The following is a 27,582-nucleotide window of genomic DNA, read 5'->3' as shown; positions in this document are numbered from 1 at the left end:
ACACTGGGATACCAAAAAAAAAAAAAAAAAAAAAAAAAAAAAAAGTCCATTTCCCTTAACATTTACAGCTCTCAAGCACTAGTTTATATTCTGCAGAGAAAGCTGGCTGCTGAGGCGCCTCCCTTACACACACAGCTACACGCTGCAAGAGAAAGAGGGAGGGCAGGAGAGAGCTTCATGGTGTCTGCTGAAATAATAACAACAGATTTGGGGCAGAGCCTGCCTCGTGCTGCCAGCTGAACACCGAGCCCTTCTAGTGCACTCAGGCCCAAACACGAGCTGGGATATTTTAGCACTTCTGCATAGATATAGAAGCCATAAAAATAACTGCTGGAAAATAATGGCTATATGTGCATCTTGCTCTCATCTTTTTTTTTTTTTTTCTTCTCTGTTTACTAATTCCTGATCTACTAATGCGAATAGCTAATCGTAACGTTACAGAGCATGGAAAGGAAGGCATTTTATGAAGCAAGTCTGCACAAAAGAAGAAGAGCGTGCTTGCTGCAGGGCAGCAATTATTGCAGAGCTTCTGAGCAGCAAGAACAGAACAAACCTCTGCCCTTGCCACTGATCAGGGTCCAATTCTGCTCAAAAGCAGGAATGACTGCTGAACAGTAAGGTCACAGCTATTCAATGTATTTATCTTCCAAATACCGATCCTGAAGGAATTTGGACTTGTGATTCCACAGAGGTTGCATATTCAAATCTGGCATGTAAATAATTAAACATTCTCTGCACATTTCCAAGACAGGCAGAAGAAAGGGTATTGCTATTCAGGGTTCAGCACAATGTACATGATCTGGGCCTTCCATCTTCTGAAATTCCTAGAGATACAGCAGAAGCACGTCTGAGTGGCTTCCACGTATCAGCCTTTTCACTGCTAGAAACCAGCCACGTTTGAAGGCAGCCTCATCGCCCTGACGGGCTGCAATTCAGTGCCTCCCAGGGCCCTGCTGCAGGAGCACGAGGAGCCCAGAGACACGGGGCACAGCAGAACCTGCAGCAGAGGCAGCACCGTGTGCCCGGGCACCCTGCAGCAGCAAAAGCTGCAAAGATGGCACAACGAGGAATCACCTCCTCAGCTGCTAGGGGTTCCTGCCCACCCTGGAAAAAATATCGGCTCTGAACCAGCCACTGGAAGAGAACGTACACAGCTTACAGCAGAGAAAAAATATTTTTCAAGAGCAAGGTTACCAGCTGAGTATTGAAAGGGGGTAATGTTTACAGCCAACCTCATCACAATGACAAACTAGCTGAAGAACAAACTGCAGAACAATGCACGGTTGTCTGTGTGAAAATATAAACACTTGTGATTAAATGACAATTTCTGAAGATTTACATTTTAAATATAGACATATTAATTCTTGAATGTTGGTTTTGCTGCCTTATCACAGACATTAACTCTTTGGTATTTTTTAATAAAAACTAAGGCAACATAGAAAGAACTTGAATAGCCCAAGGCTGAACTGAACCATAATAAAGCATTCCTGTGATACGGAAACACACCATAAGATCCACTGCCGAAAACTTCCTGTTCTCAAACATTAGGCCACTTCCAAAACCTGACTTACTCATGCCATTTAAAATGTCTTTACAAGGGAGGATTATATATAAAAACTGCTTCGTTTACATCTGTGAAATGCAAAGCACACAGGTGGTTGTATCTTGAAGGTCACAAAAGCAATGCGAACTATGAACTTCAGGATTCAAGAAACCATGAGATTTTACAGTGGGAGGAGGATATTTTGTCCTGTCCAAGCCACCAGATACTAAAATGAACAAACCATAAATATTATGATTCAGTAAAAGTATCTGGGATTCAACATCAACTATCAATTAATTTTTCCGGTGAGAAAAACAGCAACTAGGGACTAAAGAGATGATAATCCACAAGTTTAGTCTATTTTGTATAATGTGAGAAAATACCTTCTGACTTCGTCTGTATGGGACTTGTTGTTTGAAGAAGGAAGACTATCTAAAAAGGTTACTCAATGTCAATTTATATACTATAAAATTAAAAAAAAAAAAAATCCTTCTCTATACTACTAATCATAAATCTTCAGAGTTACTCATTATGTCAAATAGCACCAAATCCAGGGGCTCGTTTCCCTTTTGCTGTTCAATAAAGTGGTGTTGGCAGTGGTATGCTTTAACACTTGTAATTTATTAACCTCAGAGGTGTTGTAGCATGAAACTAAAGCCGCAGAAAGGAGGCATTTAGCAAATTATACATGCTGCATATTTTTACAGCAAAGGAGTTCCTGCTGTGCTTTGCTTGCCTCCCACTTTTTTATGATTATTTTCTCTCCCTCATGATAACTTCCAAGCATCACATACTTTGGGGAGACACTTCCTTATTTTGTGCTTACACTCTTTCTCATGTTTAAAAAAGTGTTGCTGTGTATTTATCAATCACAGAATCAGAGAACGGTGTGGGTTGAAAGGGACCTTAAAGATCACCCAGTTCCAACCCCCTGCCATGGGCCGGGATGCCACCCACTAGATCAAGTTGCACAGGGCCTTGAAGGAGGCAAAGAGGCGTTTAAAACATCCTGTTTTTTTTTAACTTTTTCAAATGCTGATAGTGAAGCCTAAAACAGACTTAGCATAATGTTTTACAAGATGATATCCTGGCTGCAAAGACTTGTTATTCCATGGGCTGAAAGGAAACATACAACTAGGACCACGATGTAGAGTGTCTTGTTAGAAAACATTGATGGATATGCACATTTATTTCTTCCAGGTCTGTTGCTCCGCTGCTCTAGCTGAAAGGATAAGTTTTTTATTATTGTGTGTCCATAACAATAGCCCAGCTTTTCTTTTGCGATTTCTAGGAAAATCTCATTTATCAGTCACGTTACTATTTAAATGCCGTATTTTTGCATATCAGACCAAAAATGTTCAAGGCATACTTAAGGCTCTATATGAGGGGTTTCCTCTGACCATGCCAACATGTTATCAAGTCAGATGGGAAAATTATGTTTCAAAACTAACTTAGGGAGAAATTTAGAGTAAGTGACAGTATATAATGTCACTACTCATTTTTATCTTTGTTACCTCTTTCTCCCTATACACCCACGTAGCCATCAAGAGGCTTCCCAACATTGTTCACCAAGCCAGTGACAGGAACTGGAGTCTTCTTGTTCTGCCTGGCAGCACTGAAAGAGGCAAGAGCATTGATTGATCGCTTGGTAGGTAAAGTTTAAAAAAGCTCTTTGCCAACATCATTTATGTTCTGAAACACCCAAAATATGCAATCCTGTCATACTGGAGGGCTGAAGATGGAGGTCGTGGAGGGAATAGAGCACCAAAAAGGACCCATGTTCCTGATTTTAAAACATATAAATCCAAAGTTGCTTTATCTAGGGTGCCGATTACGCTAAGGAGGGCTGGCAACGTTTTATATTGAGAGCTGAAGCTAGGTGCATGCAGGATTTGAAGTATCCTTTGTAAGAGCCAAAGGTAGCCCCGGCACTCGGAGGTATGCAAAGCTGAGTCGCTGTGACAGGGACAACAAATAGGCCTTTTCCTGCACACGAAAGCAGGCCATGCAGGAAAAAAACACAACGCATTCAGCATTTTAATTGTTTAGAAGCGTTTGTAACACCAATTAGCTGCCGCGATGCCAAGCTGCACCCCCCCCAAATTGTCATTCCTCCAGCATTGCAGGTCGCGCTTCCCAACAAACCACGGCCTGCCCAGAGCACCCTGCCACGAGGGCCGGGGCCTTTTTGTGTGGAAACAGAGCCGGCAGAAGGACCAGGGCCCTTCCATGGGGGTCTGTGTGTTTTTGGGGGTGTTTTTGGGGGTGCTTGTGGGGGACACGCTGAAGGGGAAGGGGCCGCGGGAGGCGCGCAGCCCCCGCCTCAGCCCGCCGCCCCTCAGGGCAGTCTCGCGAGAGCCGCCCCGCGTAGACGCGATGTCCTTTGGGGCACTGGCGGGGGGGAGGGCGGGGGGAGGGCAGCAAAGCGAGGGGCGGTTTGATTGACGGCGAGACGAACCAGTGAGAAAAGGGCACGGCGAGCCAAGAGCCAATAGTTTCTCCCCGGAGCGAGCGGCGAGCCAATGGGAGGGCCGGGGGGGCGGGGCGCGCCGCTGGCTGATTGATCCCAGCTTTGGCGTTGTTCAGTCAGAGCGAGAACATTCTAGAGGTGAGTACGGGGCAGCCATTGCCGGGGTCCCGTCAGCCGCCCCCTCCTGCCTGAGCTGCGCGCCGCCGGCCGCCGCAGCTCCCTTCCCTCTTCTCCCCCCTCCTCCTTCTCCTCTTCCTCCTCCTCCCCCCCTCTCCTCACAGGTGCCGCCGCTAACGATGCCCCTGGTTGTGTCTTGCCCGCAGATCGCCCGGCACTGCTGCCCCTGCTGAGCACGCCCGCCTCAGGACGCCCGGACCCGGAGGCTGCGGAGTCCGCCTCCGCCTCCTCCTCCTCCGGCTGGATATAAGCGCCCCCACGGCCTCGTTCTCCTCGCACAATCGGCTTCGTCGCAGCCCGGGGCGAGCAGCGTTGGGTTTATGTCTTTATTGGACGAAAACGGTGAGCGCTGGGGGGCGAGGAGGAGCCGGGGAGGGCGGCTGGAAGGGACGGGGTCGGTGCGGGGCTGGGGGCGCCGCGGTGTTGACGGGGCGGGGGGGCGGATTTATTTAACAAAACACCCAGGATCTTCCTAAAAATGAAGATATAGATACTTTAAACAACGATTTATCACCCTTTATATTCTTTATTCGCTATTTTTTTAATTTTGGGCGCGGATTATTCCTTTGATTGTGCCCCCCCTCCGGCTCCCCGCGCCATGCGACGAGACAAAATGGCGGCGGCTGGGCCGCGCCTCCCCGTGCTGGGGGGGTTGGGGCTGGGAGGGGGGGGGGGCTCGTTTTGGGGGGGCTGTGCCGCAGTCACAGCCCCACGGAGGGGGCGGGGGGCACCCGATCGGCAAGGGTAAGCCCCGAGGAAGGGGAGGGAGGCTTTGGGGGCGGCCGGGGAGCTTCCCCCCTTGGTAGGGAGCGCATGCGTGGCTGGAGGTGACACCCACACCTCCCCCCGCGGTTTTCTCCGGGGCTGACTCAGTGCTTAATTGCTGCATTTATGAGTCATCGCAGGCCTGAGCGGGGCGGGGAAACGGGGCTTTGAAGCTGGGAGGCTGTCTGCCTTCCCGCTTCTTGGGCTCTGCACAATAAATCCGGGGGGTGTGTGCTTGGGATGAGGTGGCTTAGAGACCAGGAGAGGGAGCTTTAGTCTACAGCAGACAGACAAAAGCTGTAATATGGAAGGAGGGGAAACCACGCATTCTAAAAAGCTCATGCTCGGTCACCAAGATACCGGCTTCCTCAGTGCCGCTGCAAGCACGCGGTCGGATCACATGGTGGCTCTTTTTTAGACATCCTGGGGAAGGAAGCCTCGTGCTTCGAACAAAATCCGCGGTGCAGTTTTTGCTGAAGGGTAAAACTGCATCGGGGCTAATGTAGAATACATGGCATATGCAAAGCACGCTTCTCGTGAAAGGATTTGTAAACCTGATCAGAGGGACTCGGACTGTGTGGAATCGATAGGCACGCTCTTACACATTAAATACTGAGGAGGCTATTTTCATGTGTCAACACATCTGCCATTAACGATAACGTGATGACGTGTCAGAATAACCATGCTGTAGTCAGGGCTGCCTGTCTAGTCAACTTAACCAGTTGTGGTTTACGTAATGTTAGATCTGATTATAGGGACACGTGTTAATTTAAATATGTAAATACTGCTTAAGGCAACTTTAATAATAGGATTCATCCTCCTTCCCCTTCCTCCTCCCCCTTCCCCCAAGAAAAAAAAACAACTGGAAAAGCTGCTGCACTGCTCTGTACCTCTGCATTGCTAGGCTTTCTACAGTGAAGCAACTTATGTCAGACTTTATCAGGCTTATTATTAAGTCAAAACTCAACAGAAGCTGCTATGAGAATCCATAAGTGAGAGGGAGAATTACCTAATTTTCAACTCTTTTCTACTCCGATCCAAAAAACTGGTAAGCCACGTAAAAACTATATTGGGCTAGAGATTGCTGCTGCTTCATCTTACTGACATTTCTCAACGTTCTGACGGGCTTCAGTTTATGTAATAGGCTCATGCTATGATGTGAAATCTGAAACCGTTCCAGATTTTTCTCCCACTTCTCTCTCCCCTGCAGCCTGAAACACACCACGTGACCCTCTCAGAGCAAGAGCCATTGGTCTTCCTAAATTGAGCAGTGTTCTTTCCCTTCCTTATTGATCACGGCACTCCTTCAGGAGTTAATTGTGCAGACAGTATTCTTAAGCTGTTCAGTGGTTCGGGGGTTGTAAGGAGAGGGTGGAAGGCTGTGTGGTGTAGGTGAGACAAAGTTCCTCGGCAGTACAATTCAAGGCTATTGTCTTATGTTTCACAAGTTCATGAAAGCCACAGCATAACGAGCTCTACTTCCACTTCCCAGAAACAGAGTCCCAGATACAGCTTTATAGTAAGATTTCATTGGTGTACATAAAGATAAATTTCACTTTTTTTTTTCTGTTTATTAACACTTGCAGAGCTGTTGCGCAGCCACTGGTACCTGTATTGGGGAAACATAGCATACAAGCAAGAACCTTACAGCCTCAGTGGCGAAAATTTTTTCATGTCAGAGACCGAGAACTCTTGCAGTCGTTTATGTCATCCCGTCTTCTCCAGACAGAAGATACCAAAAAACTGCAATCAAAGATCTCTTCATCTTATTGATAAAGCTACTAATAAGGCAAAATGTCTGTCAACGTCAACCGCAGTGTTTCAGATCAGTTCTATCGCTACAAAATGCCCCGTCTGATTGCCAAGGTAACTTACTAACCATTGGTGGTGAGTAGGTAGGGTGTAGGGTTAGTTGCTCTTCATGTAGCAGAACGGAGACAATGACACCGAGCTTAGCCAATGGTAGGGAGGGGGTGACTGCATTTTTCTGTCCAGAGTAAGTGCGCATTAACTCGTCTTAAGAAGACACTTCAAAGCAGAACGTAGATGTAGTTAAATTAGAAGTATACATGGGGTTGGGCTGTTGTGGTCATTTGAACTTAAAAGACTTTTTTTTTTTTAGGTTGAGGGCAAAGGAAATGGAATAAAGACGGTTATAGTCAACATGGTTGACGTTGCAAAGGCGCTTAATCGGCCTCCAACGTGTAAGTAGTCTGCAGTGACACAGCGTTTTTTTTTTTTTTTTTCAAGGCTTTCACTTTCGTTTGAAGTGATAAATAGGTAATAAAGTACTAATATTCTTTCAAGATTTTTAAGAAAAAGTGATTACGGAAGAAGTAATGATCAGGAAGGAGCAGTGGCTCCTAGAGTAGATATACTGACAGTTCAATCAACAACAAATACCCAAGGACTCCATTGATTATTATGATTTTTTTTTTTTTGCAGATCCTACCAAATTTTTTGGTTGTGAGCTGGGAGCACAGACCCAGTTTGATGTTAAGAATGACCGTTACATTGTCAATGGATCTCATGAGGCGAATAAGCTGCAAGACATGTTGGATGGATTCATTAAAAAATTTGTTCTCTGTCCTGAGTGTGAGAATCCTGAAACTGATCTGGTGAGTGCTCTCTGTATTAACAGTACAGAAACACTGCATTGATGTTTGTGAAGGTGGTGCAATGTTAAAAGCTGATTCACATACCAATTGAGAGAAATCCAGTGACTTCTCTTTGTTAGTTTAGTTAATTTCTAATTCTAATATCTAGTGAAATTAAGAAATCTAAAACCCTCTCCAGATTTTAGATTTACGGTCCTGAGCTAAATTGCTATGTTTAAACTCAGCTTTGTTAGGGCTGATTAAAGGCATGTAAATCTCTGGATTAATGGTATGGAGATGATAAAGTAAATAGCAGGTCTAGTCTTTAATGTATATCTGTTCTCTAAGTAGTATTTTAACTGGAGCTTGTTCTCTCTTACAGCATGTCAATCCTAAGAAACAAACTATAGGTAACTCTTGCAAAGCCTGTGGCTATCGAGGCATGCTTGACACAAACCATAAACTCTGCACGTTCATTCTCAAAAACCCACCTGGTAAGTGTGTTCCTGTGTTTGTGGGGAGGGCGTGTGGTAAAGGGAACCTTTTTGGTGTCAGTGCTGTTAAGTAAAAAGAGCAAACGATTGGTGTCTAACAACTGTAAAACTGCTCTGGTGTACTGCTAGAGTACGTTTGTGGGTTGGGATGAAGTATATCAGCAGGTGCTCACTGCAGGTTTCCATTTAAGACCACACGAAGTGGAAGGCTGGTGTAGTTAATGTGAACTGTAATGGAGTTGTTTTTGCAAGCAACACTCTGTGGTAAGCATTTGGTTGCCTGCTGCAATTTAAGCTTGCTAAATTAGAAAAGTCTAACCTATTCCGGGGATCTCTGCTTCGTGAGGTCACTTGTTATATGGACTTGAACAGCCTTACACCAGGATGAGAAACAAGACTTCCACTAGAACCATGGCTTTAAGAGCTGTGTAGATTATCTTGTGAGCGCACCTGGAGACAGGCACTGTGCATCACCTGCTGTGAATAAAAGAATCTGATTCAGTTTACCTGGGAATTAGCAGAGGTGCTGTTGCAGGGTATCTATGAAATCGAGAAAGCTAATACGCTAACGTTCACTTTCAGAAAGTGGCGACACTAGTACAGGGAAGAAAGAAAAGGAGAAGAAGAATAGAAAAGGCAAGGACAAAGAGAATGGTTCTGTGTCCAGCAATGAGACACCTCCACCCCCACCACCAGAGGAGATTACTCCTCCACAGGTTGTGGTAAGTAGAAGGGAATATGGGCAGATGAGGGTGTATGGTGTCAACATCACCAAAGTGGTACTACAATAAGCCAACTGCTGCAATGGAATTATCCCTGCACATCTGTTACAGTAGCTTTACCAACTTTTCAGTATATGTGCTCCTTGCTGAGTGACAGCTGCATACTTTTTACTCCTCACAAGATTTGGATTGTATCTAAATGACAGTAGGAGAGAGTAGTGAGGCATGGCACAGTAACTACAGATGTCTACAAATGCACACCTAGTCTCCTTTTAGTCTCCTCTATCAATCCTTTCTCCGTCTCTGACTAGCTGATCACTGTGTAACATTTTCCTTCTATAGAGAAGAGTCAGAACTACTCCTAAGAATGATCTCAGAACTGTATCTAGAGAAAACTCAACTGATTAATAAGTTTGTGGTAACACTGTGAATCTGTTTTGTTTCTAGGAGGAGGAAGATGATGATGATTGGGGTGAAGACACAACAGAAGAAGCCCAGAGGCGTAGAATGGATGAAATCAGTGACCATGCAAAGAACCTCACACTTAGTGAAGACCTGGAAAGAACAGTGGAGGAGAGAGTCAACATACTGTTTGATTTTGTGAAGGTGAACATTTATTTATTTACTGTTCAGCTGTAGTTGTGTAGAATGCTAATAAGGAGATGAAAGGCAAGCTGCTTTTACACACACGCAGTGGAGTTTTAGGGCTTAAACTCGTACAAAAGTAGTGGTTCGACCATTGGTCAGGAAGCGGAGTTCATTCGAGTGGTAATGCAAGCTCCAGTGGCTTTAAAACATGTATTTGTTCTATCTTCTAGAAAAAGAAGGAAGAAGGTGTCATTGATTCTTCTGACAAAGACATTGTAGCAGAAGCAGAGAGACTGGATGTGAAGGCCATGGGCCCTCTAGTTCTCACTGAAGTCCTTTTCGACGAAAAAATTCGTGAACAGATAAGGAAATATAGACGTCACTTCCTTCGTGTAAGCAACTTCTTATTCTGCACTCAGTGTAACAACTTGCGTGTTTGGGATAACTACTGGAGTCAGTTCTGGATTGCTTTACTAGGGGAGGGATGGCTTTATTGCAGTTCTTAAACCAGTACTTCCCAGCTTGGGAAAAGTGCTGGGAGGAATAATAAGAGCTGTTGTAGATTTTGCTGCCTCATTGAGCTGTAAGCAGAAGCAGCAACTCATTCTAGAGAAGAAGGCTAACTTATCTGCTCTTGCTTTTTTCTTTTCTCTCCTCACAATTGTAGTTCTGCCACAATAACAAGAAAGCTCAGAGGTACCTCCTCCATGGCTTTGAGTGTGTGGTAGCCATGCATCAGTCTCAGCTTATTTCTAAGATACCACATATTTTGAAGGAAATGTATGATGCAGATCTTCTGGAAGAAGAAGTCATCCTTGGCTGGGCAGAAAAGGTGAGTGGTGGTACATAATGTGCCATGTATGTTTTGCACCTGCTTCTGCCATTCTGGTCAAGTCTTTTGGGCAGATGTCTTCAAACAGTCACCTACTTTAGCATGATTATCTGGGAGAAATGTCTTTTAAAAAATGGCTTGTTCAAGGTAGCGGGGTGAGGTTAGGATTGGTGCATTTCAGTATGATCTGATACAGATTGGGCTTAAATACTAAAGGGATTTGTATACTTGGTCTTTCAGGCCTCAAAGAAATATGTCTCAAAGGAGCTTGCCAAAGAAATCCGTGTCAAAGCAGAACCATTTATTAAATGGCTAAAGGAAGCTGAAGAAGAATCTTCCGGTAATGAAGAAGAGGATGAAGATGAAAACATAGAGGTAGGAAAGGCTCGCCTCCTGTAATTCTGGAATTACACTGCTCTGTGTAGTTCAGGGCACTTTGTTTTAGTACACTGCAAAATAGCTCACTTAAAGTATTGCTCTGCATGTTGGCAAGTATGAAACCTTGAGTTTTAGAAGAGCCTGGGGGGAGGTGTTAGAAAAGCTGATTAAGGAAGAAATGGCTGTTTTTCTTACAGTTTAGACCTAGGTTGAATTTGGTAGCTATATGCAGTAGCTATATGCATGCAGGCTTGTTCCTCTCTATTGCTTGCTCCTGGTTGAAACCCTGCTGCTTAAAGACATGAACATGCACCTCTAGTTGCTGAAGACAGGTGTGTTTGGGAGGACTCACTAGGAATTCCTGACAGACAAGGGCAACAAAGGATGTTAGCAACTCCTGATATTAAAGACAAAGTATTCCCTAGCACCCCCTGCCATTAAGTGCTAACAGGTAAATCTCTTGTCTTCGCAGGTGGTGTACTCTACAACTGCCAGTGTCCCTAAAGTTGAAACTGTGAAGCCTGCAAACAGTAAAGATGATGACATTGATATTGATGCCATTTAAAGTGATGCAACATAGCTTCCAGCATAATCAAACTTCTCTGCGTTTTCTGCCAGAAGTGTGACTTGTATGTGCGCAAGCTGAAATGGCGGCTTAACATCCTGCTACTCTTTGTACTCTAAAATGTATCTTTTTACTGTGACTGGTCTTGTGTAACTAAGCCTAATACCAAGGAGTCAGCACGTCGGTGAACGGCTCTAGTTTGCAAATGGCATGTTCTATTTTGTTTTTCTAACTTGTGTTGGACACATACTTGGAGCACATTTATACAGTTGTGGAAATAAAGGATTTGGTTTTGGTCAATCTTCACTCAGGGCTCCAAGCTTTGTTTCTTTTCCAAGTAAGTATACAACTTGGTGCGACTTACATCATGGAATCAACCCTGCAATGGGGCTAGGTGTGACAGCTCTGCCTTGGACTGAAAAAGTCAAGTTTGAGAGAAAGTTACTTAAACACATGCTTGGCACAGGTGCTTGTTTACTATGTGAATAATTCATTAAATGGGTTTCAGTAGTTTGACAAGTTACATCACTGCCATTGCTCACTGAACTAGTGCACTGCCTGAATACCTAGCACCCTCCTGAAGTGATTTGAGGATGAGGAAAGGAAGAAGGTGAGATCAGTTTCCTTGAACATGGGAAGCTGCAATGTTGACCTGCATAGCACTGGGCATGACCTTTGCAATTCTAAAAGAACTGCCTAACAATTAGCATTTAGGGATAGGCTAACTTATGTACTTTTAAGTAAGGAAACAACTGACTGAGCAGAATCTTTTGACCTGTAAGAAGCATAGGCCAAGGTATGCCTGTTAAACACAGATAAACAGCTCACAGAGCCTGAATGTTTCTTGTAGCTAGGTCTTGGTGTGCCTTGACAGTGTGATTTTTGTCATCCACAACTCTGTTCTGGAAAGCGGAATCTCAACTTATTTTTTCCCTTGGTGAGATTTACTGCTGTGGCATTCCAAGGCTCCAGAACACTGAGCTGCTTTTCCTACTAGCTTTAGCAGAGTTGGGGATCAGATGAAGAAAAAGGTGTTTGCTGGCTACAACAGGCACAAGAGCTTCAAGGTTTCCTCTCTAGGGCTGTCAATACTGTTGTATTGCATGGAATCTGGGAACCAAATTATATTTTAGTGCTAGCATATCTGGCAAACCATGTTACAAGACAGGATGAAGGTTCAGTAGATGTTCTTCCTTTAGACAGCGATTTTATTGCAATTGTACAAAATGTGACTTAATTTAAATGTTTTAAATTTAAAAGGAAACTTGTTCTTTGTGTTTAAACAGGGCTTGTATTTCAAAAATATTGTTAATTCTGGCTGGATTCAAAGGGGTGTAGTAAATGGGATCAGTATCAGGCACGTTTCCATTTACTAGAGTTCTCCAGGGCTCCATTCTAGGGCCAGTTCTCTGTTTTCATAAATGATGCTAAGACAGGGAGGCCTGCTAGAGAGATCTTGACAAATAAAGAGGGCTGGGCCAGGGGGTTCCCTCACGAGGGGAGCGGAGGGGCAGGCGCTGAGCTCTGCTCTCTGGGGACAGCGATAGGACCCGAGGGAATGGCGTGGAGCTGGGACAGGGGAGGGTCAGGCTGGGGGTTAGGGACAGGGTCTGCACCCAGGGGTGTCTGGAGTTGGACTTGATGACTGGATATTCTGTGATCTATTCTATGATACTTTGCAGTGGAGTTTCAGCCATGGTCTTCATGCTAGCTTGTGTCAATAGACTTAATGGGCCTAAATAATGCTCAGAAAGTGAAATTCACAATTACCTGCCAGTCAGGTTGGTGAAAGGGACACAGGACTTTTTTTATTTTGTTTTGTTTTGTTTTCTGAAGGTTCCCCTTCTAGTCACTTAAATGTCCCAATGGGAGGTGGGTGCTTGTACACTGGCAAATTCCCTGGGCAAAGGTTTGAGTATTCTTTGCCTTTCTGAGCAGGATTTCTGCTTGTGAAGGAAATGAGAAGCCTTGTGCATTCCTAGGGCCACTTGTCATCCCTAGTGCTGAGAAATGTTGAGGTCCCTTAATTGAGACCACCCATGAGTTCTCTGCAGGACGGGCAGTGCCATCTCGGAGTTCATCAAGCCTGATTCCTAGTGAGCATAAGTCAGTGCTGTTTCCCAAAAATAATCTCTCATTCCACGCTGATGATTTGCAGATCAGGGTCAGCTCCCCACGTAGAACATGACTGGGAGACGTTTGAGGCACGGCTGCTGTGGGGTTGGGTGTTATCAGCCGTGACACCCTGAAGTCTCAGGGTGGTGGTAGTTTCGTTTTGGAACGGATTTGATCTAATTGCAGGCTGCCACCGAAGGGGATTATCTGTTTTTTCCACCCCAGACTCAGTGACCAGCAAGCTAGACCTGTTCCCTTCAGCGGGGAAATTGGGAAATACTTTTCTGCGGGATTAGCAAATTGATGAAATCAGAGCAAAGCTACATGAGGTAGGCTCGGTGCCAACAGGGTGGGAGCGTACAGTGGATGAATGCTCTTTCTGTAGTAGCCCCCAGGGCAGTCAGATTAAGTGTTCACTAAAGCTGTACCCTCACACTCAGATGTGTGGTTCTACAAACGATGCCCCCTTCACTAGCAGAGGGCAAAACTGCTGCACTTCACACCCTATCCTCACAAACGTATCGATGTTTCCATCTCAGAGGGTTCACTGGGGATTCCACCAGCTAATAAACACGGGGGTTCAGTTTGTTAGCATTCCTTTAGGGAAGGAAAAAGTCTGACTTGGGAGGTTCCTGAATTTATTGCTGCTGCTATCTGATTACAAGCAACAAGTACAAATTCAAAATGCAGCTTGGGATTTAGATGCAATCTTCTCGAAACTTCAAAGAAACTCCCAGTACCTGGAAAGGAAACTGTAGGTGTTGGGTGACCTCCCTCGCTCTGTACCATAGTGAACGCGCTGATTTCACAGGTGGAAGGTGTAGCAGCAGGTCCATTAGCTTGGCTTTACAAACCTACATTCTCCTCCAGGAGCCTGCGATCTGGAGCTTTAGCGCACCTCAACAGCCTTCAGCAGCAGCCAGCACAACGGGAGCAGCTTGGGCTCACTTGGGGCAGCACAAACAGATGAGAGGAGCTCAGAGGGTGTGAAATCCTGATGGTTGTGTGTGTAAGAAGTCAAATTGCCTGCTTTTACTTTTAGCAGCTAGAGTTTAACATTTTTCATTAGAGGTCAGAGCCTCGCTCAGCCAGCTACGGCAGACGTATGCCAGGATGCTCTTTGCTCCCAAGATTTTGTAGCTAAAGGCTTGTAGCAAAGCAGTGGCTAAAGATAAGGGAGAAGTGATTTGGAGTGGTTGCGGTGGCATAATAACCCGCTCAGTGCTTTTATTCACCCTTGCTGTGGTAGAGGCTGTCCCAGCCAGCACAGCCACAGTGCAAAGCTTCCAGAGGTCGTTTACAGACAGGGTGCAGCTCTCAGGAGGCATTAAAAAAGCATGCATAAGACTATCCTATATTTTCATGCACAAGACTATCCTTCCTCCCTGCTCAGAACTTCCTTGTTCTTTGGGCTGAGATGCTCACTAGGAGATCCTAATCTCCGCCGATGTCTCCAGCCTAGCTGATATGTTGCTGTCCCGATACGCCCTGAGTTAAGCTGATTTATGTCCTATGGGGTAACGCTTAGCACATGGGAGTGTTCCAGTTGTGCAAGTTCACCCTGATGTTTGAAAAGCAGAGGTATTAGAGGAAAGTAGTGGATGTGGTGATCTGCAACAGAGCTGTCTTCTCATCTGATAGCTGCCATGCAGCAATAATCACAGCAACCCTGCGTTCCCAGGGAATGGAAGTGGCAAGGACACAAAGAACAGAAGCAGCAGACCCACCAATTAGTTTGCCGAAGTGTGGCAGCTCTTTTTTTCTCAAACACTACTCAGAAAGAGCCTTGGAGGCTTGTTGCTGAGCGTTGACTCCTCAGCACTCAGTAACACCACAGAGCCACGAAGCTGTAGAACAGACAACCCAGAAGGCAAGGCAATAAAAAGCAGCTTGAAAACATTGCTCTTTAAAGCCTTACCTGTGAAACTCTGATCGTGTGCTTCACTTTCAGCTTAGGTTTCATAAATTTGGTGGTGTCATTGGGATTGATTACTTATGGCAGGCTGATTGTGTTTGAAGACACATTTTGAAGACACTCACTTTATTCCATGGAGGTGCCGGACTCTGCTGGCCTGGAGCTGGTGAGGAGCAGTTGGAACAGAGTTGTCTGGTCACACAGCAGACCGAATTCTCCTTAAGGTGGCAGAGAAGTGTAAAATGGCAAGCTTCTGCAACTCCTTCTTGTTTTTCAGAAGAAAAAAGACGTCTTGGGTTAGGAACTCAAGAAAGAGAGGGTTGTCATTGCTAGTAAACAGGGAGCCATTCCTTCTGACGTCAGGGAAAAACATTTCATGTTAAACCGTCTTTCTGGACACCAGTCTGTCTGCTTGCACATGTTTCAGAACTGCTGTTAATTAAAGAGCTAAGTCTCCTTAGCCATTTGGCCTCGGCAAAAAGCCACCTGCTAGGTTTCTGTAAACAGGATGCCAGCAGCTTCCAGTGACGGCCCCACGGGTCCGCACAGAGGGAGCAGCGAGGTGCGGGGCTGGCACAGGCACACGCACAGGGGTCCAGCACTGCCACAGCTCTGCCAGCAAGGATGCTCGGCCCCAAGGTTACTTCAGTGCACGGTATCAGGGCTGGCCCTGAACACCAGCAGCCGAGCACCAGCGAGGTGAAGGGAGAGGCTGCAGAGCCTGTTCCTGCTCTCAGGGCCCCGGCGTTTTCTCAGGTTGCAGCAGGAGAGTGCTGTTTTTCCCACTTCTAATCTTATCTCTTCACCCTGATGTTAGATGCATTTTGTGCACGGTATTTTCTTTCTCAAGAGGGGAAGAGATGATGCAAAGGAGAGCTCTGGTTTGAGGCTGGGGTCTGGGCGCATAAGCAGCACGTTGCAAATGAGGGAAGCAGCAGCACCGGGAGCTCCTTGGTGGGAGGTCTGTGTGGGTGTTTGCATTATTCTCTCTGAATTTTTGCTTGATACTGATTTTCATATCGATCTGCTACTAATAAAACCCAGCTAACAGCATTGACGTCAATGGAGTTAGCCTGGATTTGTATCTGTGTCATTAAGGAAGACATCCGGCATCTTTAGGGGAAATGTGAAGAAACGTGTATATTATCCCATTCCTGCACTGACGGGGAACTGTTAGGTAAAGAATCACTCTTAGGGACAAAATTGCAGGTGTATAAACTGTCAACAGAATTGAACCACACAGAAAAAAAAAAAAAAAAAGATTAAGTAAAGAGGCCAAGGCTTTTTCACTTGATCTCTGCTGCTGGGAAAGCTGGATTTAAGGGTTTTCTGCCTCCTGCCTCAGCCTGCCTGTGTCGGTATTCTGCACCACAAGCAGGTGAGCTCGGTGGTCCCAGCTGGAAATGCCTTGGCTCAGAGTGGCCACAGTTGGTGGGCCAGCACGTGAGGGGTTGAAATGGGAAGCAGGAGCATGGCTGCAGTCACAAGAAAATACCACTCTGTGGGGGAAAGTCACAGGATTTTAAATAATCTCTTTTAGATTCTTTTTTATCACCTGATGCCTAATCCAGGAGTTTGCATTCTCCGCGTTTTCTCCAGTATCAGGATGGGTACATCTTCTTTTCCATTTATTGTGGTGAAAGACTTACATGTAAGATCCACAATACAGAGGGAATGGTTTTAAAAGTTGTTGACTTTCAGTGCACTTTTGACAAAATCAGAAGGATCAGTTTAAACAAGGCAAATGCTGTTCACTCTGAGGCTGGACGTGCATCCACTTGAGCTGCTGCCAGGAATCCAGGAATGCACCTCTTCCAGAGGAGTGGAGTCCCTGCCTGGGTGGAGCTGCACAGATAAAGGGAAAGGAAACCTTTCTGCAGCAAAAGCAGGCTGGATCCTACCTAATAGATGTCACAGAGGACCAACACCTTCATACTGCAGCCAAGAGGAGTAGCCAAAAGTTGATTATTAAGTAGCATGTCTTGCTGAATTCAAGACACCAGAAATAAATATATATATATAAATAAATAAATAAAAGATAAAAAGTAGTAATATGTAAGCAGAACTAATCTTCTGTGCAGTTCTCAAGCTGATTAAAAATAAACGGGATGAGGGGGGGATGAGTCCACCTACTCAGCTCCTGGTCAGTCCTGATGCCAGAAGAGAGCAGCAGTCCCTATGGCTTTGGCAAAACAAATGCCATATAAAGAGAAAGGTGCCTACAAAGCCTCCGAAGGCTCTGGAGCTAAACAGCTGGCCTTTCCCCAATAAATGCTCTTGGCAAACATCCTCACTTGCATGGACCTGGAGGTGCCTCCAGTTGTACATGAGGGTGAAGCAGTGCTGGAGGGGTCAGGAGCAGAGGAGGCTCAGGGGCAGCACCATGGACACAGCCAGCTCCATCCTGGTGCAGTGTGGTGGAGGAATGAACGGTGACCTCCCATTCTGTAACGCAAACAGGCTTGTCCTGGGCGAGGGGGTGGTTTTATCTGAATCACCGAGGGGGAACGGATTGTTCCTGGTGGGAGGAGATGTGTGAGAGCAGGTACCTGTCTGTTGTGCGAGCCTTTTCTGGGGGCGTTTGGTGATGCTCGCTGGGGAGCTGCGGTGCTTCGTGAGCGCAAGGCATTAACGACTGCAGGGTCTTTGTTAACGTAGTCTTTTATGATATTGTCGCCTCCTTTGTTCCTTTTTTCTTTTTTTTTTTTTAAGTGCTGGGGGGGTTGGGAGTGGAAGCTAGAAGCCGTGGTATCATTAACAGCAGAAAACCTGTTCTTCAGGAAAGCCTGCAGCTGTGTGCTGGCTGGGGAAGGAGTGGCTGCGCTCATGACACAACCTGCCGTGCACATAGCTGCCCGGGAGGGTAATGCGGGATGGCAGTCGCCTTTCTCTGACCTCCCTTCCTTATCAGGGCACACCGGCCTTCAGCCTGGGATCAAAGCGGCCAGCTGCCGATCGGGGCCTGGCTCAGTGACCTGCGAGGAGCTGCTCTTCTTGGAGCACAGTGCTCACACTGCAGGGACGGCTCCCTGTGGCCTGCTCTGCTGTTTCCCACCCCACAGGACTTGCTTTGCTGTTGGAGAAAAAAGTCTCTGTCTTGGTCCAGAGATGGGCAGTGGCAGGGATTTTGGTGTCTGTCAGTGGGATGCCCATAGCTAGATGAGATTTCATGTTATGGAGGTCCATGCCTTGGGGAGGTACCTGGCCATCAGAGAAACCTTTAGTCCTGGGAGTTTTCCATGACCTGCTTTCCCTCCCTAAATGCTGACCATACCAGAGACCCACTTCCCATTAACATCCCCCAGGCTTGAACCCGGTGTGGGATCTCAGCCAGTACCAAAGCCATCCACTCAAACCCACAAACACACATGACCCAGCACTGCCTCATCTCCTCTGACGTGCTGTGGGAAGCAGACCATGGTGGGCGGTGGAAAGGGAACCAGAAAAGGGTCTGACCCCACTGCCACCCGTCTGACCCCACTGCCACCCGTGTCCCCGAACCCCAGCAGCGGCACAAGGAAGCCCCGCGGCCGCCAGGGGGTGCCCGTGCCCCGGAGCCGCCGCCCCAAGCCCCCCCGGTAACCAGCGGCAACGGCGAGAGAAAAGCAAAATACATTAAAAATTAAAAAAATAAAAAATCATTCTTCCATTCCTTCACAATTTTCTCACCCCTGAATATTTTCTGGCTCCAGAGCTACCGGGATCGGTTGCCTCCCTCCCAGCCCCCACCATGCTCGTTTCCCTTTCATACCCTTTTTTAACCATCTGAGCAATAATTGCAAATTCTCTGCTAGATGGGGAAGGGGCTCCTGGCACCCGCTGGCAGCCTGCATGGGGAAGCAGGGTCACACCTGCAGCACGTCCCCAAGGGGTTTGGGGAGCCCGGGGATGGGGTGACACGGGTGCTGTGTCACCACCACCCCAAAATGCCTCATGGGGGGAAAGCTTCAGGGAGTGGGGAGCTGCTTGTTCTGGCAGGCGGTGGTTGGAGAGAGGGGTGGTGGAAATCAGCCTGTCCTGTCAGATGTGTCATGAAACCGCTCAAGGGATTCAGCTGCCTCTGCAGCACACGCAGCCTGTACATCAGGAGGTGTTTTCCTTCTGGAAGGTATAAAGCGCTGAGTGCTCCGCCTGGGAAGAACTGCTCGCTGAGCTCCAGCCTGTGTGCTGCAGGCAGCCTGGATGATCTTAAAACCCTGCTCCGTGTATTATCAGTTCACGTGCTCTGAGGGTAAAATGCTGCCCTTTCTGTGGGAGGACACTTTCAGGCTGTGCACAGCTGGCTTGTTCTTGGCAGGACACCATCACGTACCCACAGGGCTGAGTGGCTGCTGTGCTGTGGGTGCCCCAGCTCCCAAATCTTTTTCCAGGTGGCACAGAGAGGGAAGGAGCAGCTGCACCAGCAGCACTTGCTTGGATGCTTCCCCACACAGCTCTCCAGTGGAGGCAAGGGAGCCCCAATGAAACATTCGGGCACCTCGTTGCTATGGGTGAGAACAGAGAAGCATCCTCAGCCTGTCCCCAAAATGGGCTCAGATAAGCAGGAATCAGTCACCGTTGCTAGCTGGGCAAGGGGAGGGATTGTTCTGCACTGTGCTGGTGTGGCCTTGCTGGGTGCAGTTTTGGGCACTACAACAGCAGGACAGAACTATTAAAGAGTGCTTAAAGGTGGGCTAGAGAGATGGTGAAGGGCCTGGAGGGGAGGATGTACGAGGAGCAGCTGAGGCCCCTTGGTTGTTCAGCCCCAAGCAGAGCAGGCTGAGGGGAGGCCTCATGGCGGCCTGCAGCTCCCTCACGAGGGGAGCGGAGGGGCAGGCGCTGAGCTCTGCTCTCTGGGGACAGCGACAGGACCCGAGGGGATGGCATGGAGCTGGGACAGGAGCTGGGGCAGGCGAGGGACAGGCTGGGGGTTACGGACAGGTTCTGCACCCAGAGGGTGGTCGGGCACTGGGACAGGCTCCCCAGGGTGGTGGTCACAGCACTGAGCCTGACAGAGCTCAAACAGTGTTTGGACACTGCTCTCAGACACGTGGGCTGGTTTTTGGGCAGTGCTGTGTGGAGTCAGGAGTTGGACTCAATGGCCCTTGTGGGTCCCTTCCAACTCAGGACATCCTGTGACTCAGTGACCAGCAGCCCCAGGAGACACAGACAAGGGGCTCGCTCCTGCCTCATCAGCGTGTGAGGAGCCCCCGGCCGCACCGCGGTGCCATGCGAGGCACAGGGCGAGGCTGGTGCCCTGCTGCTGCTGCTGCTGCTGGAGCCCCCACACACGGCCAGCAGGGACACGGGCGGCCAGGGAAGAGGGACAACCTTCAGGAGGCAGCTGGCGGTGTCTTTGTGGGGCTCTGAGAAACAGGAGAATAATCCTTCTTCATGATAAATGAGGACGGCAGGGTGGTTTGGGTTTTGTTTTGTTTTGTTTTGTTAAAATATATTTTTTCTTTCTTCTTTTTCTCATATCTCTCTATCTTATTTGAAAACATGCATAGCCTGCATTTCCTGGGAGGGCTTTTGGGTGACTGTCAGCCCACTGAATTTATGGCTCTGCAGGTGTCAGAGAAGCAAAACCTGATCGTCTGAATCTGATTCAGGGAATTTTAATGTATCTGAGTATCGCTGGATACCTGTGGGACCCGCTGTGTGGGAAGAGGCTGTTTTGCCCCCAGTTTCCCAGCCTTGCTCTCTGGCAGAGGTGGCTGCTCCCTGGACGCTGTGCTCCTCGGGGCCACCATCTCAGCAGCTTTACCACACCCCTGCTCCTTTGCCTCTTGCTGCCCAAGAAACTCAATGCTTAAATTTGAAGGGAAAACAAACAAACACACAAAAATGCTAAAGCAGAGACCAGTTGGACACCAAAGTCGAGAGCTGGGTCTCTAGATCCCTATTTTCTTGTTTCTCTCTGAAACATTAAACCCACGTGGGGACATCAACACCCCCTTTGTCTCGGTTCTCTCTGCTGCATGGGCTTTCTCCTCCCTCTCCCTCTGGGGGTGGCTGCTGCTGAAGATGGCGTGTTTCCCCCTGCCCACTCTGCCCCCACCTCCCCAGGCTTTGATCACAGCAGCTGTGGAAGCCAGACTTTGAAAACGCAGTGATTTCACAGACGTGTTGATTAGGAAATGAAATTCCAAGAAGCAAATGACAACCCAGCTGTACTGCCAGGGTCTGTGAGACTGGAGCTCCCCACCAGGAAATGTATTTTCATATTTTTTGACACATCCAGGGTGTTGTATTATTAATAAAAAATGCAGACAGAACTTCTTAAGAGAAAATGACTTCCAAAGAAATTGCTTTTTTTTCTTCTCCCCTGTGAATCTGTAGTCGTCCTAGAAGACAGCTCAGCCCTTTCTCTCTTCTGCAGAACAAAAATGCAGCATATGAACAAAAATGAAATGTACATTTATCCCAGAGCAGGGAGCATCTCTTGGGCGAGCAGAAAGACTCCAGTGATTTCTCTCCCCTAGCAGGTTGTTAATCAAGGTTTCCAATTTCATCGGAAAATGGATTTAATGGAGGACAGAAAGAGGGCTGGGGACCTTCGTGGTTAACTCTAAAGAAAAATAACCCCAGCCTTGCTATCCTACAAGGACCAGATTATGTCTAGTCCATCCACCTGGGGGAAAAAGGAGTATTTGATGTGGCTGCCCCCCATCAGCTGTAATGCCACAAGAGGACTCTGAGACTTTCTGATTCCAAACCCTCCAAACCCAGCTCTGAAAAACATTCTTTTGTTTTCCTCCCATCTGTATTAACAGCATTGTGCATTTCTGAGTGCCCCTGATGCTATTTGGAGTATATCAACCCAAGGGAGGGGTGTTTTGTGGCTGATCCTTCTCATTTTTGTTCTTGTGAAAGCAGTAATTGCCTTCGGTGGGGGATGAGCATGGGCAATGTTGCACTCCAGACCTAGGACAAGTGAGACGCCGAACCCACCCTGCTGAACCCACCCATCCGAGCAACAAGCCAGGCAAGGAGGCTTTGCAGTCGTGCTGTGAACGGGGTGTGGCGGGGCACATATCACAGCCAGAGAGGCTAAAGCATATAAAACGAGGGGTGATGCTGGGCCAGGCTTGAAGGATTTCATCCTACTCTTCTCTAGACATCATTCAGAGAGATCCAAGCAGGCTGGGTCTGACCTCCAAACACAGCAGAGGACGACTTTGTTCCCGTGGGCCTCCTTCCCCACCAGCACAGAATGGGTGAAGCTATTTCTCTCCACTGGTTGCCCCCCTGCTCTTGGTATTGCTTGAAAATCATTCCACAAATGAAAGTCAGGGCTCAGCCCTTACAGCTGGAGCTTGTTCTGCATGAGGTGCCCTGCTGGGAAGGGATTTTTCACAAAGAGCTGCAGAAAGCCCATTTCGTGATCCCTGGTGCCCATGCTGTGGCAGCCACCCCCCCAAAATGTGGGCAGCTGGTCCCTCTGCAGCATTAGAAGTGGGGCAGAAGTGACCTGGTCCCTGCAGAGAGTGGGTGACACCACCAGCACCCCAGGTTCAGCTTAGCTTTTATGTGTGGGGCTCCTAAACCCTCTCTACAGTGAATGCTCCAACCCACGTACACCTGGGAGACTTTGACCCACAGGAGCAGGCGTTACTGAGTTTTCCAGGGGCTGTACCCTTCCCTCCTCCCATTACCACCACCTTAGTCACCAGCCAGCGAGGAGGCGAAGGCACGTGCATGTTTCAGTGCGCGTATCGTTTTTAATGCGGGTATTTTTAGCTTGTTTTTGCGGCCGGTAGAGGATTCCACAGGAAATCCTGCAGCCAGGGGATCATGAAAAGCTCAGGTTCCCGATTGTGTTACATACATTAACAGCGATGTGATCTATATGTTTTTTATAAAAGGCAGCTATAAATACTTCCTCCAGCTGCACCGATATCCCCTCGTCCCTCTTCCCTCCACGACACCTGTTGACACTCGTGTACCAAATTAAGATTTGCTTCTCCAAGGGGAAGGGACACGCTGGCTCCAGCCCCGCGGCGAGGCGAGCCGTGCTGCAGCAGCACCTGGGCTGTGAGGAGAGGCTTCTCTCATCTCCTCGCTGGCCCTGGGGTGCTGCCCAGGATGCACAGGGTTGGAAAAGGCACTGCTGGGAAGCTGCCTGGGGTTACAACCTCCAAACTCCATCCCCAAACCCTCCGCATCACCCATGCCCAGCAAGAGCAGAGGGAGCGCTGTGGGGCCCCTGTGTTGACATTTTGCCTTTCACAAGTTAGGTGGTGAAAATCTCCCTGCCAAATGCACCGTAAGACAGAGAGCCTGGTGCAGGCGGATTATTTTAGAGATGCGTTCAGCTCAAAGTTAAAGGAATTAGCAGTTTGGCCCTTTGCTTGGCAGCTCGGAAACACGGGGCCTTCTGCGCCTGGAGGAGGTCTTGGCTGAGGGATCGGGCTTAAAGTGGGGGAAGGAAAAGCAGCATTCGCTTCCTCCTTTCTGTTCCTACTGTCGCCCCTGTCAGGACTCCCGGCAGCCCTTTCAGCTGCAGCGTGCTCCAGAAATGCATGCAGGTTTGTGTAAGACTGGCACCTTGCTGACTCACGCGCCGTGTCGCAGCACGCCGCTCCCCGCAGCCCTTGTGCAAGCTCCCCAGGGCGGCGGGTGGCTGCGGGAAACCCTCTCTGCTTCGTGGGGTGAAGCTGCTGGAAGGACACAGGCCACGTCTGGGCGGCTCTGTTCCAGTGCTGTGCATGGCTGTGGCTTGGTTTGGTTTTTCACCCTGCCCATATTTCAATGTGCACGCCACAAATGGAGCGTGGATGTCGCGGTCCCCCAGGGGAGAGGCAGATCTGGGCAGAGACTGGGCATCGGTGAGTCTATGGGGAATGTCTGCTCCCTTGGGGGCTTGGGCCCGTCCTGCATTGTGCTAGCATCTCACAAAGAAACCAGAGGCACTGAGCAGCACGATTCAGCCTCAGGTGCTGCCTTGTGGCTTCGGGGCCGGATCATCGGCTGGGACAAGTCAGCATAGCTGCACCGAAGGCAGCGAGGATGAGCAGGTATTTTCCTGGTGTCTTGCCAGTCCTTGACTCCTGTCCAGAGCTCCACACCTACCCCAGCCTGCCTCCTGGTGCAAAAGTGCTCGGTTTGAGTCATCCGGAGGATCCACAGCCTGGCTCATTAGCTGTAATGAAAAACGAAGTTAATAAAACTCTTCTCATTTGTGCCCGCCAAGGATCCGTCTCCCGGCGTTTAGCTGCTCTGCGGCGGAGTGACAACATATTGGGGCTGACTCTCAGCTCCAGGACTCCGCATTTAGACTAGTGTAAAATCACAGTAACACAGGCATCAGACTCATTATTTATGATGCAGTTTTAAATTATACAGTTTTGCCCCCTCAGTCCGTAGCTAGAAATCACCACTTCCCACATGCGGCATATGCAAAGTTTTATTTTTAAAAGCGTACTTCCATCTTTTGAAAGAGTAAAGGCAGAGCACAAAAAAAAAAAAAAAAAAAAAAAAAAAAAAAAAAAAAAAAAGAATTAATACGACCTGTTATTAAGTTATGAAACACTTACAAGCCCACAAAACCACTCAGCTCCCTTAGGAAAGAAGCGAATTGCGGGGCCGTGCGGCAAGAGGCGCAGGTGCCAGCACCCACCTGCAGGTAGCCAGGAGCGTCTGGCCGTGGAGTCAGCACAGGGACGTCAGGAGAAGCTCAGGAGGAGGCAGCCAACTGTTTGCTGGGACCAACGAGGCAGAACGACCCACACGAGGTGTTCTTGCAGCCACAGCAGCACGGTCACAAGGAATGAAGCTGAGCGAGCACGCCCTGGCCTTTGGGGAGAGCTGTGGGATGAAGGGAGAAAGAGAAGCGGGTGTCCAAGGACAGAGGAGGAAGGTCTGGGATGTGGGTGGGAGGGACGAGGAGGAGGAATTCGGGGTAAGGAGGTGGGTGGGAGGAAGAGGTGGGCCTCAGAGGGTGTAGGACAGAAGGAGGGCACCTTGTCCTCGTTTGGAAGCGTCTCCTGCAACAGCCAAACAAGCTCTTCCCATTTGCACTTCCCTGCCATCAGCTGAAGCCTGCTGGTCCTGAATCCTGCATTGGTCTGCAACCCAAGAATCTTGCATTGGGCTCCGGCCCCATCACCACGCTCAGTCTGTTCCCCTGCAGCCCAGGAGTGCCCCCACAGACGTGCAAACAGCCTTGAGGAGGCTGAGGTTACCGAGTCAGCCGCTCCGGAGTTAGGAAACGCGGGCGGAAGGCTGCCTCTGCACGTTCCTCATTTCGTTATTTCCCCAAGGCTCCCCACCCAGGCTCCCTGCCACGCTCCAAATGGATGGCTCCCACCTGCGGAGCCACAGCTAAGCAAAAATCCTGCTCGGAGAGAGACCTGAAGTAGCCCCGTGTGAGCCCTAAAGCAGTTTAACTGCTGAGCTCGGGGTAAATCAGCCCACTCCAGTGCACTAACGCGTGCACATTGCTCCTGGTAGAGGCACCAGCTCCGGCATATCCCAATGCACAGCTCCATGACTCTCCAAGCTGCCCAGAGTGCTGGCTCTGCCCTGCATTTACAGCTGGTTGCACAAACTTCCCCTGGGCTTCAGTGCCCCAGAGCTGCACAGGCACTGCTGGGCTGAGCCTGGCTGCGGCTGGGGGAGGCAGCACAGCCAGGAACAGGAATAAAGTGAGATTTGGGTCAAAAAGTGTCCCTGCGCCCCGGGGTCAGGCGGCAGTCCCCTGCGCACCCCCTCTCCCCTGTTCCCTGGCCTCACCAACTCCCGCAGCAAAGCAAAGGGGATTCCTCTGGAAATGCAGTGGGATCTGTAATTAAAGCCTGGATCCTTATGCGCGAGCACAGCGAGGCCACATGCCGGCTGATTTACTTTGTAGCTTGAAGAGTGCTCCTTTCATGTAGGAGGGTTGTTGTTGGTTTGGTGGTTTTTGTTTTTTTTTTTTTACCATGCACAAGCAACATAAATAGGACTTCATCTTTTATGTATTTCCTTGTGCCTTGCAGACCCAGAGCTCCTCTACATCACTCTCTGTTTTGATAGATGCACTTACTAGAAAAAGATGTAAGGATATTTTCATTGCAGTGCATCATATTCACATGCATAAAATATTAAGAGCAGTAGAGCTGAGCCCAAAAACAATGCGGTACTTTAGAAAATAGTATTAGTCTTTTCCTCAGGTATTAGAGAAGGTGATAAATCCTCCTCCGTTATGCATTACAGCCTCCACGGGTCCCCAAGGGGTGTGTGTGTCACACGGGTAGCAGGAGGGTCTGTTGTAAAGGCAACAAGAAGGTTATATATGCACACAGAGAGGGATATAAATATATTTGTGTGTGCACAGGTTCTTGCATGGTGTTTGTCAGCAGTGCTGCTCTCTGCAGAGCACAGCACGCATTGCCATGGAGGATGTGGGAACCTGGAGGACACATGGGGCTACAGGACACGGCGGTGTATGGCGCACACACACAGCAAATGTATGGAAAGAGCACGTTTTCTCTGCCTTGGAATAAATATTTTGAAGTTTATTTTAAGCTCCCTTCTTCTCTACCGAAGGGCTTACAGCCCAGGCCCTCGAATGTCCTCCAAGTGTCCCCTCTCCTCTCACTGCGGTTGGACTTGGGCCCCAGGTGAGCTCAGGCTTGGTCTCAGGTGGTTGCAGCTGATGCCTCGGTCCTTCAGCAGCATCCCCTGGGGCCAAGCGCCCTGGCAGGTCATCTGAAGGTTGCTGAGGCAGTCAGTACTAGAAAATAAGAACTCAAAGGTAAAACGTCAAGGATCATACCCAATGCAAAACCTCTCGGTTCACTCTTCCTTATAAGAGAACTTACTAAAAAAGGAAAATCCTCCCAGGATTAGTGTCTGGGTGTTTTTCCATCCACCAGCTCTTTCCCCGTTCCCCAGGCCCGTGTGCTTTTCCAGCCTGTCAGATCTTCCCTCATGTCCCGCAGGTTCCTTCCCTCCCTGCTCCCCCCCAGCCGGTCCCTGTGCCACTGAAGCCGCTGCAGCGAGCACCACGCGGGGCAGGCGATGCCCATCGCCCGCCTCCTTGGGGCTGGAACCCTTCCACCTGCTATTGTAGAGGCACAAAAGTGCTTTCAGCGGGAGTTGGTTGAAAAATCAGAACAAACATTTGCTGAATCTTCAAAAATCTGCAAGTCCTTTTCACCCCGCTGGCTTCCAGAGAGAGGAAGCTCTCCTTTGTTCAGAAAGTCTTACAAAAGGCTTATATGAAAAATTACGGGTGGCTCTTCTTCGTGGGTGTTTTCTTCCTCTCTTCTTCCTTTTTTTCCACCTTGTTCCCCAAAAAAAAGAAAGGTAACTATAAAAGGTTTCTAAAGCATTAAAAGTCATACCCCTGAATTTCTCACCAACATTACTTCCCTTTCCAAAAGCAGCTTGAAAAATGTAAAACTCTTATGAAAGTTTTTAGCAAAATTTAAAAGGACGACTCCTTGACATCCAG

At 48.3% G+C, this 27,582-nt stretch overlaps 1 protein-coding gene and 1 non-coding gene across 3 annotated transcripts; both read left to right on the top strand.

Annotated features, from left to right (window-relative positions):
- The first annotated feature begins 4,010 nt into the window (after positions 1 to 4,010).
- On the top strand, positions 4,011 to 11,437 carry EIF5 (eukaryotic translation initiation factor 5). 2 transcript variants are annotated; one of them, XM_068682672.1, is made up of 12 exons: positions 4,011 to 4,151; positions 4,337 to 4,532; positions 6,542 to 6,821; positions 7,078 to 7,159; positions 7,401 to 7,573; positions 7,935 to 8,046; positions 8,629 to 8,768; positions 9,216 to 9,374; positions 9,587 to 9,748; positions 10,024 to 10,188; positions 10,429 to 10,563; positions 11,039 to 11,437. In XM_068682672.1, the coding sequence occupies exons 3-12, from the start codon at positions 6,750 to 6,752 to the stop codon at positions 11,129 to 11,131; spliced, it is 1,293 nt and encodes a 430-aa protein (XP_068538773.1). In that variant the 5' UTR covers positions 4,011 to 4,151; positions 4,337 to 4,532; positions 6,542 to 6,749; the 3' UTR covers positions 11,132 to 11,437. The 2 variants fall into 2 exon arrangements, with proteins under 2 accessions (XP_068538773.1, XP_068538774.1); XM_068682673.1 differs by lacking the exons at positions 4,011 to 4,151; positions 4,337 to 4,532 and adding an exon at positions 5,817 to 6,003.
- On the top strand, positions 8,296 to 8,419 carry LOC137858190 (small nucleolar RNA SNORA28). The gene has a single exon (XR_011097560.1). It is a non-coding gene; the product is annotated as a small nucleolar RNA SNORA28 (small nucleolar RNA).
- Positions 11,438 to 27,582: the final 16,145 nt, after the last annotated feature.

The sequence above is a fragment of the Anas acuta genome, chromosome 5 (assembly GCF_963932015.1).
Source record: "Anas acuta chromosome 5, bAnaAcu1.1, whole genome shotgun sequence".
In the NCBI taxonomy this organism is placed as follows: Eukaryota; Metazoa; Chordata; class Aves; order Anseriformes; family Anatidae; genus Anas; species Anas acuta.
This window is presented reverse-complemented; position numbering and strand designations above follow the sequence as displayed.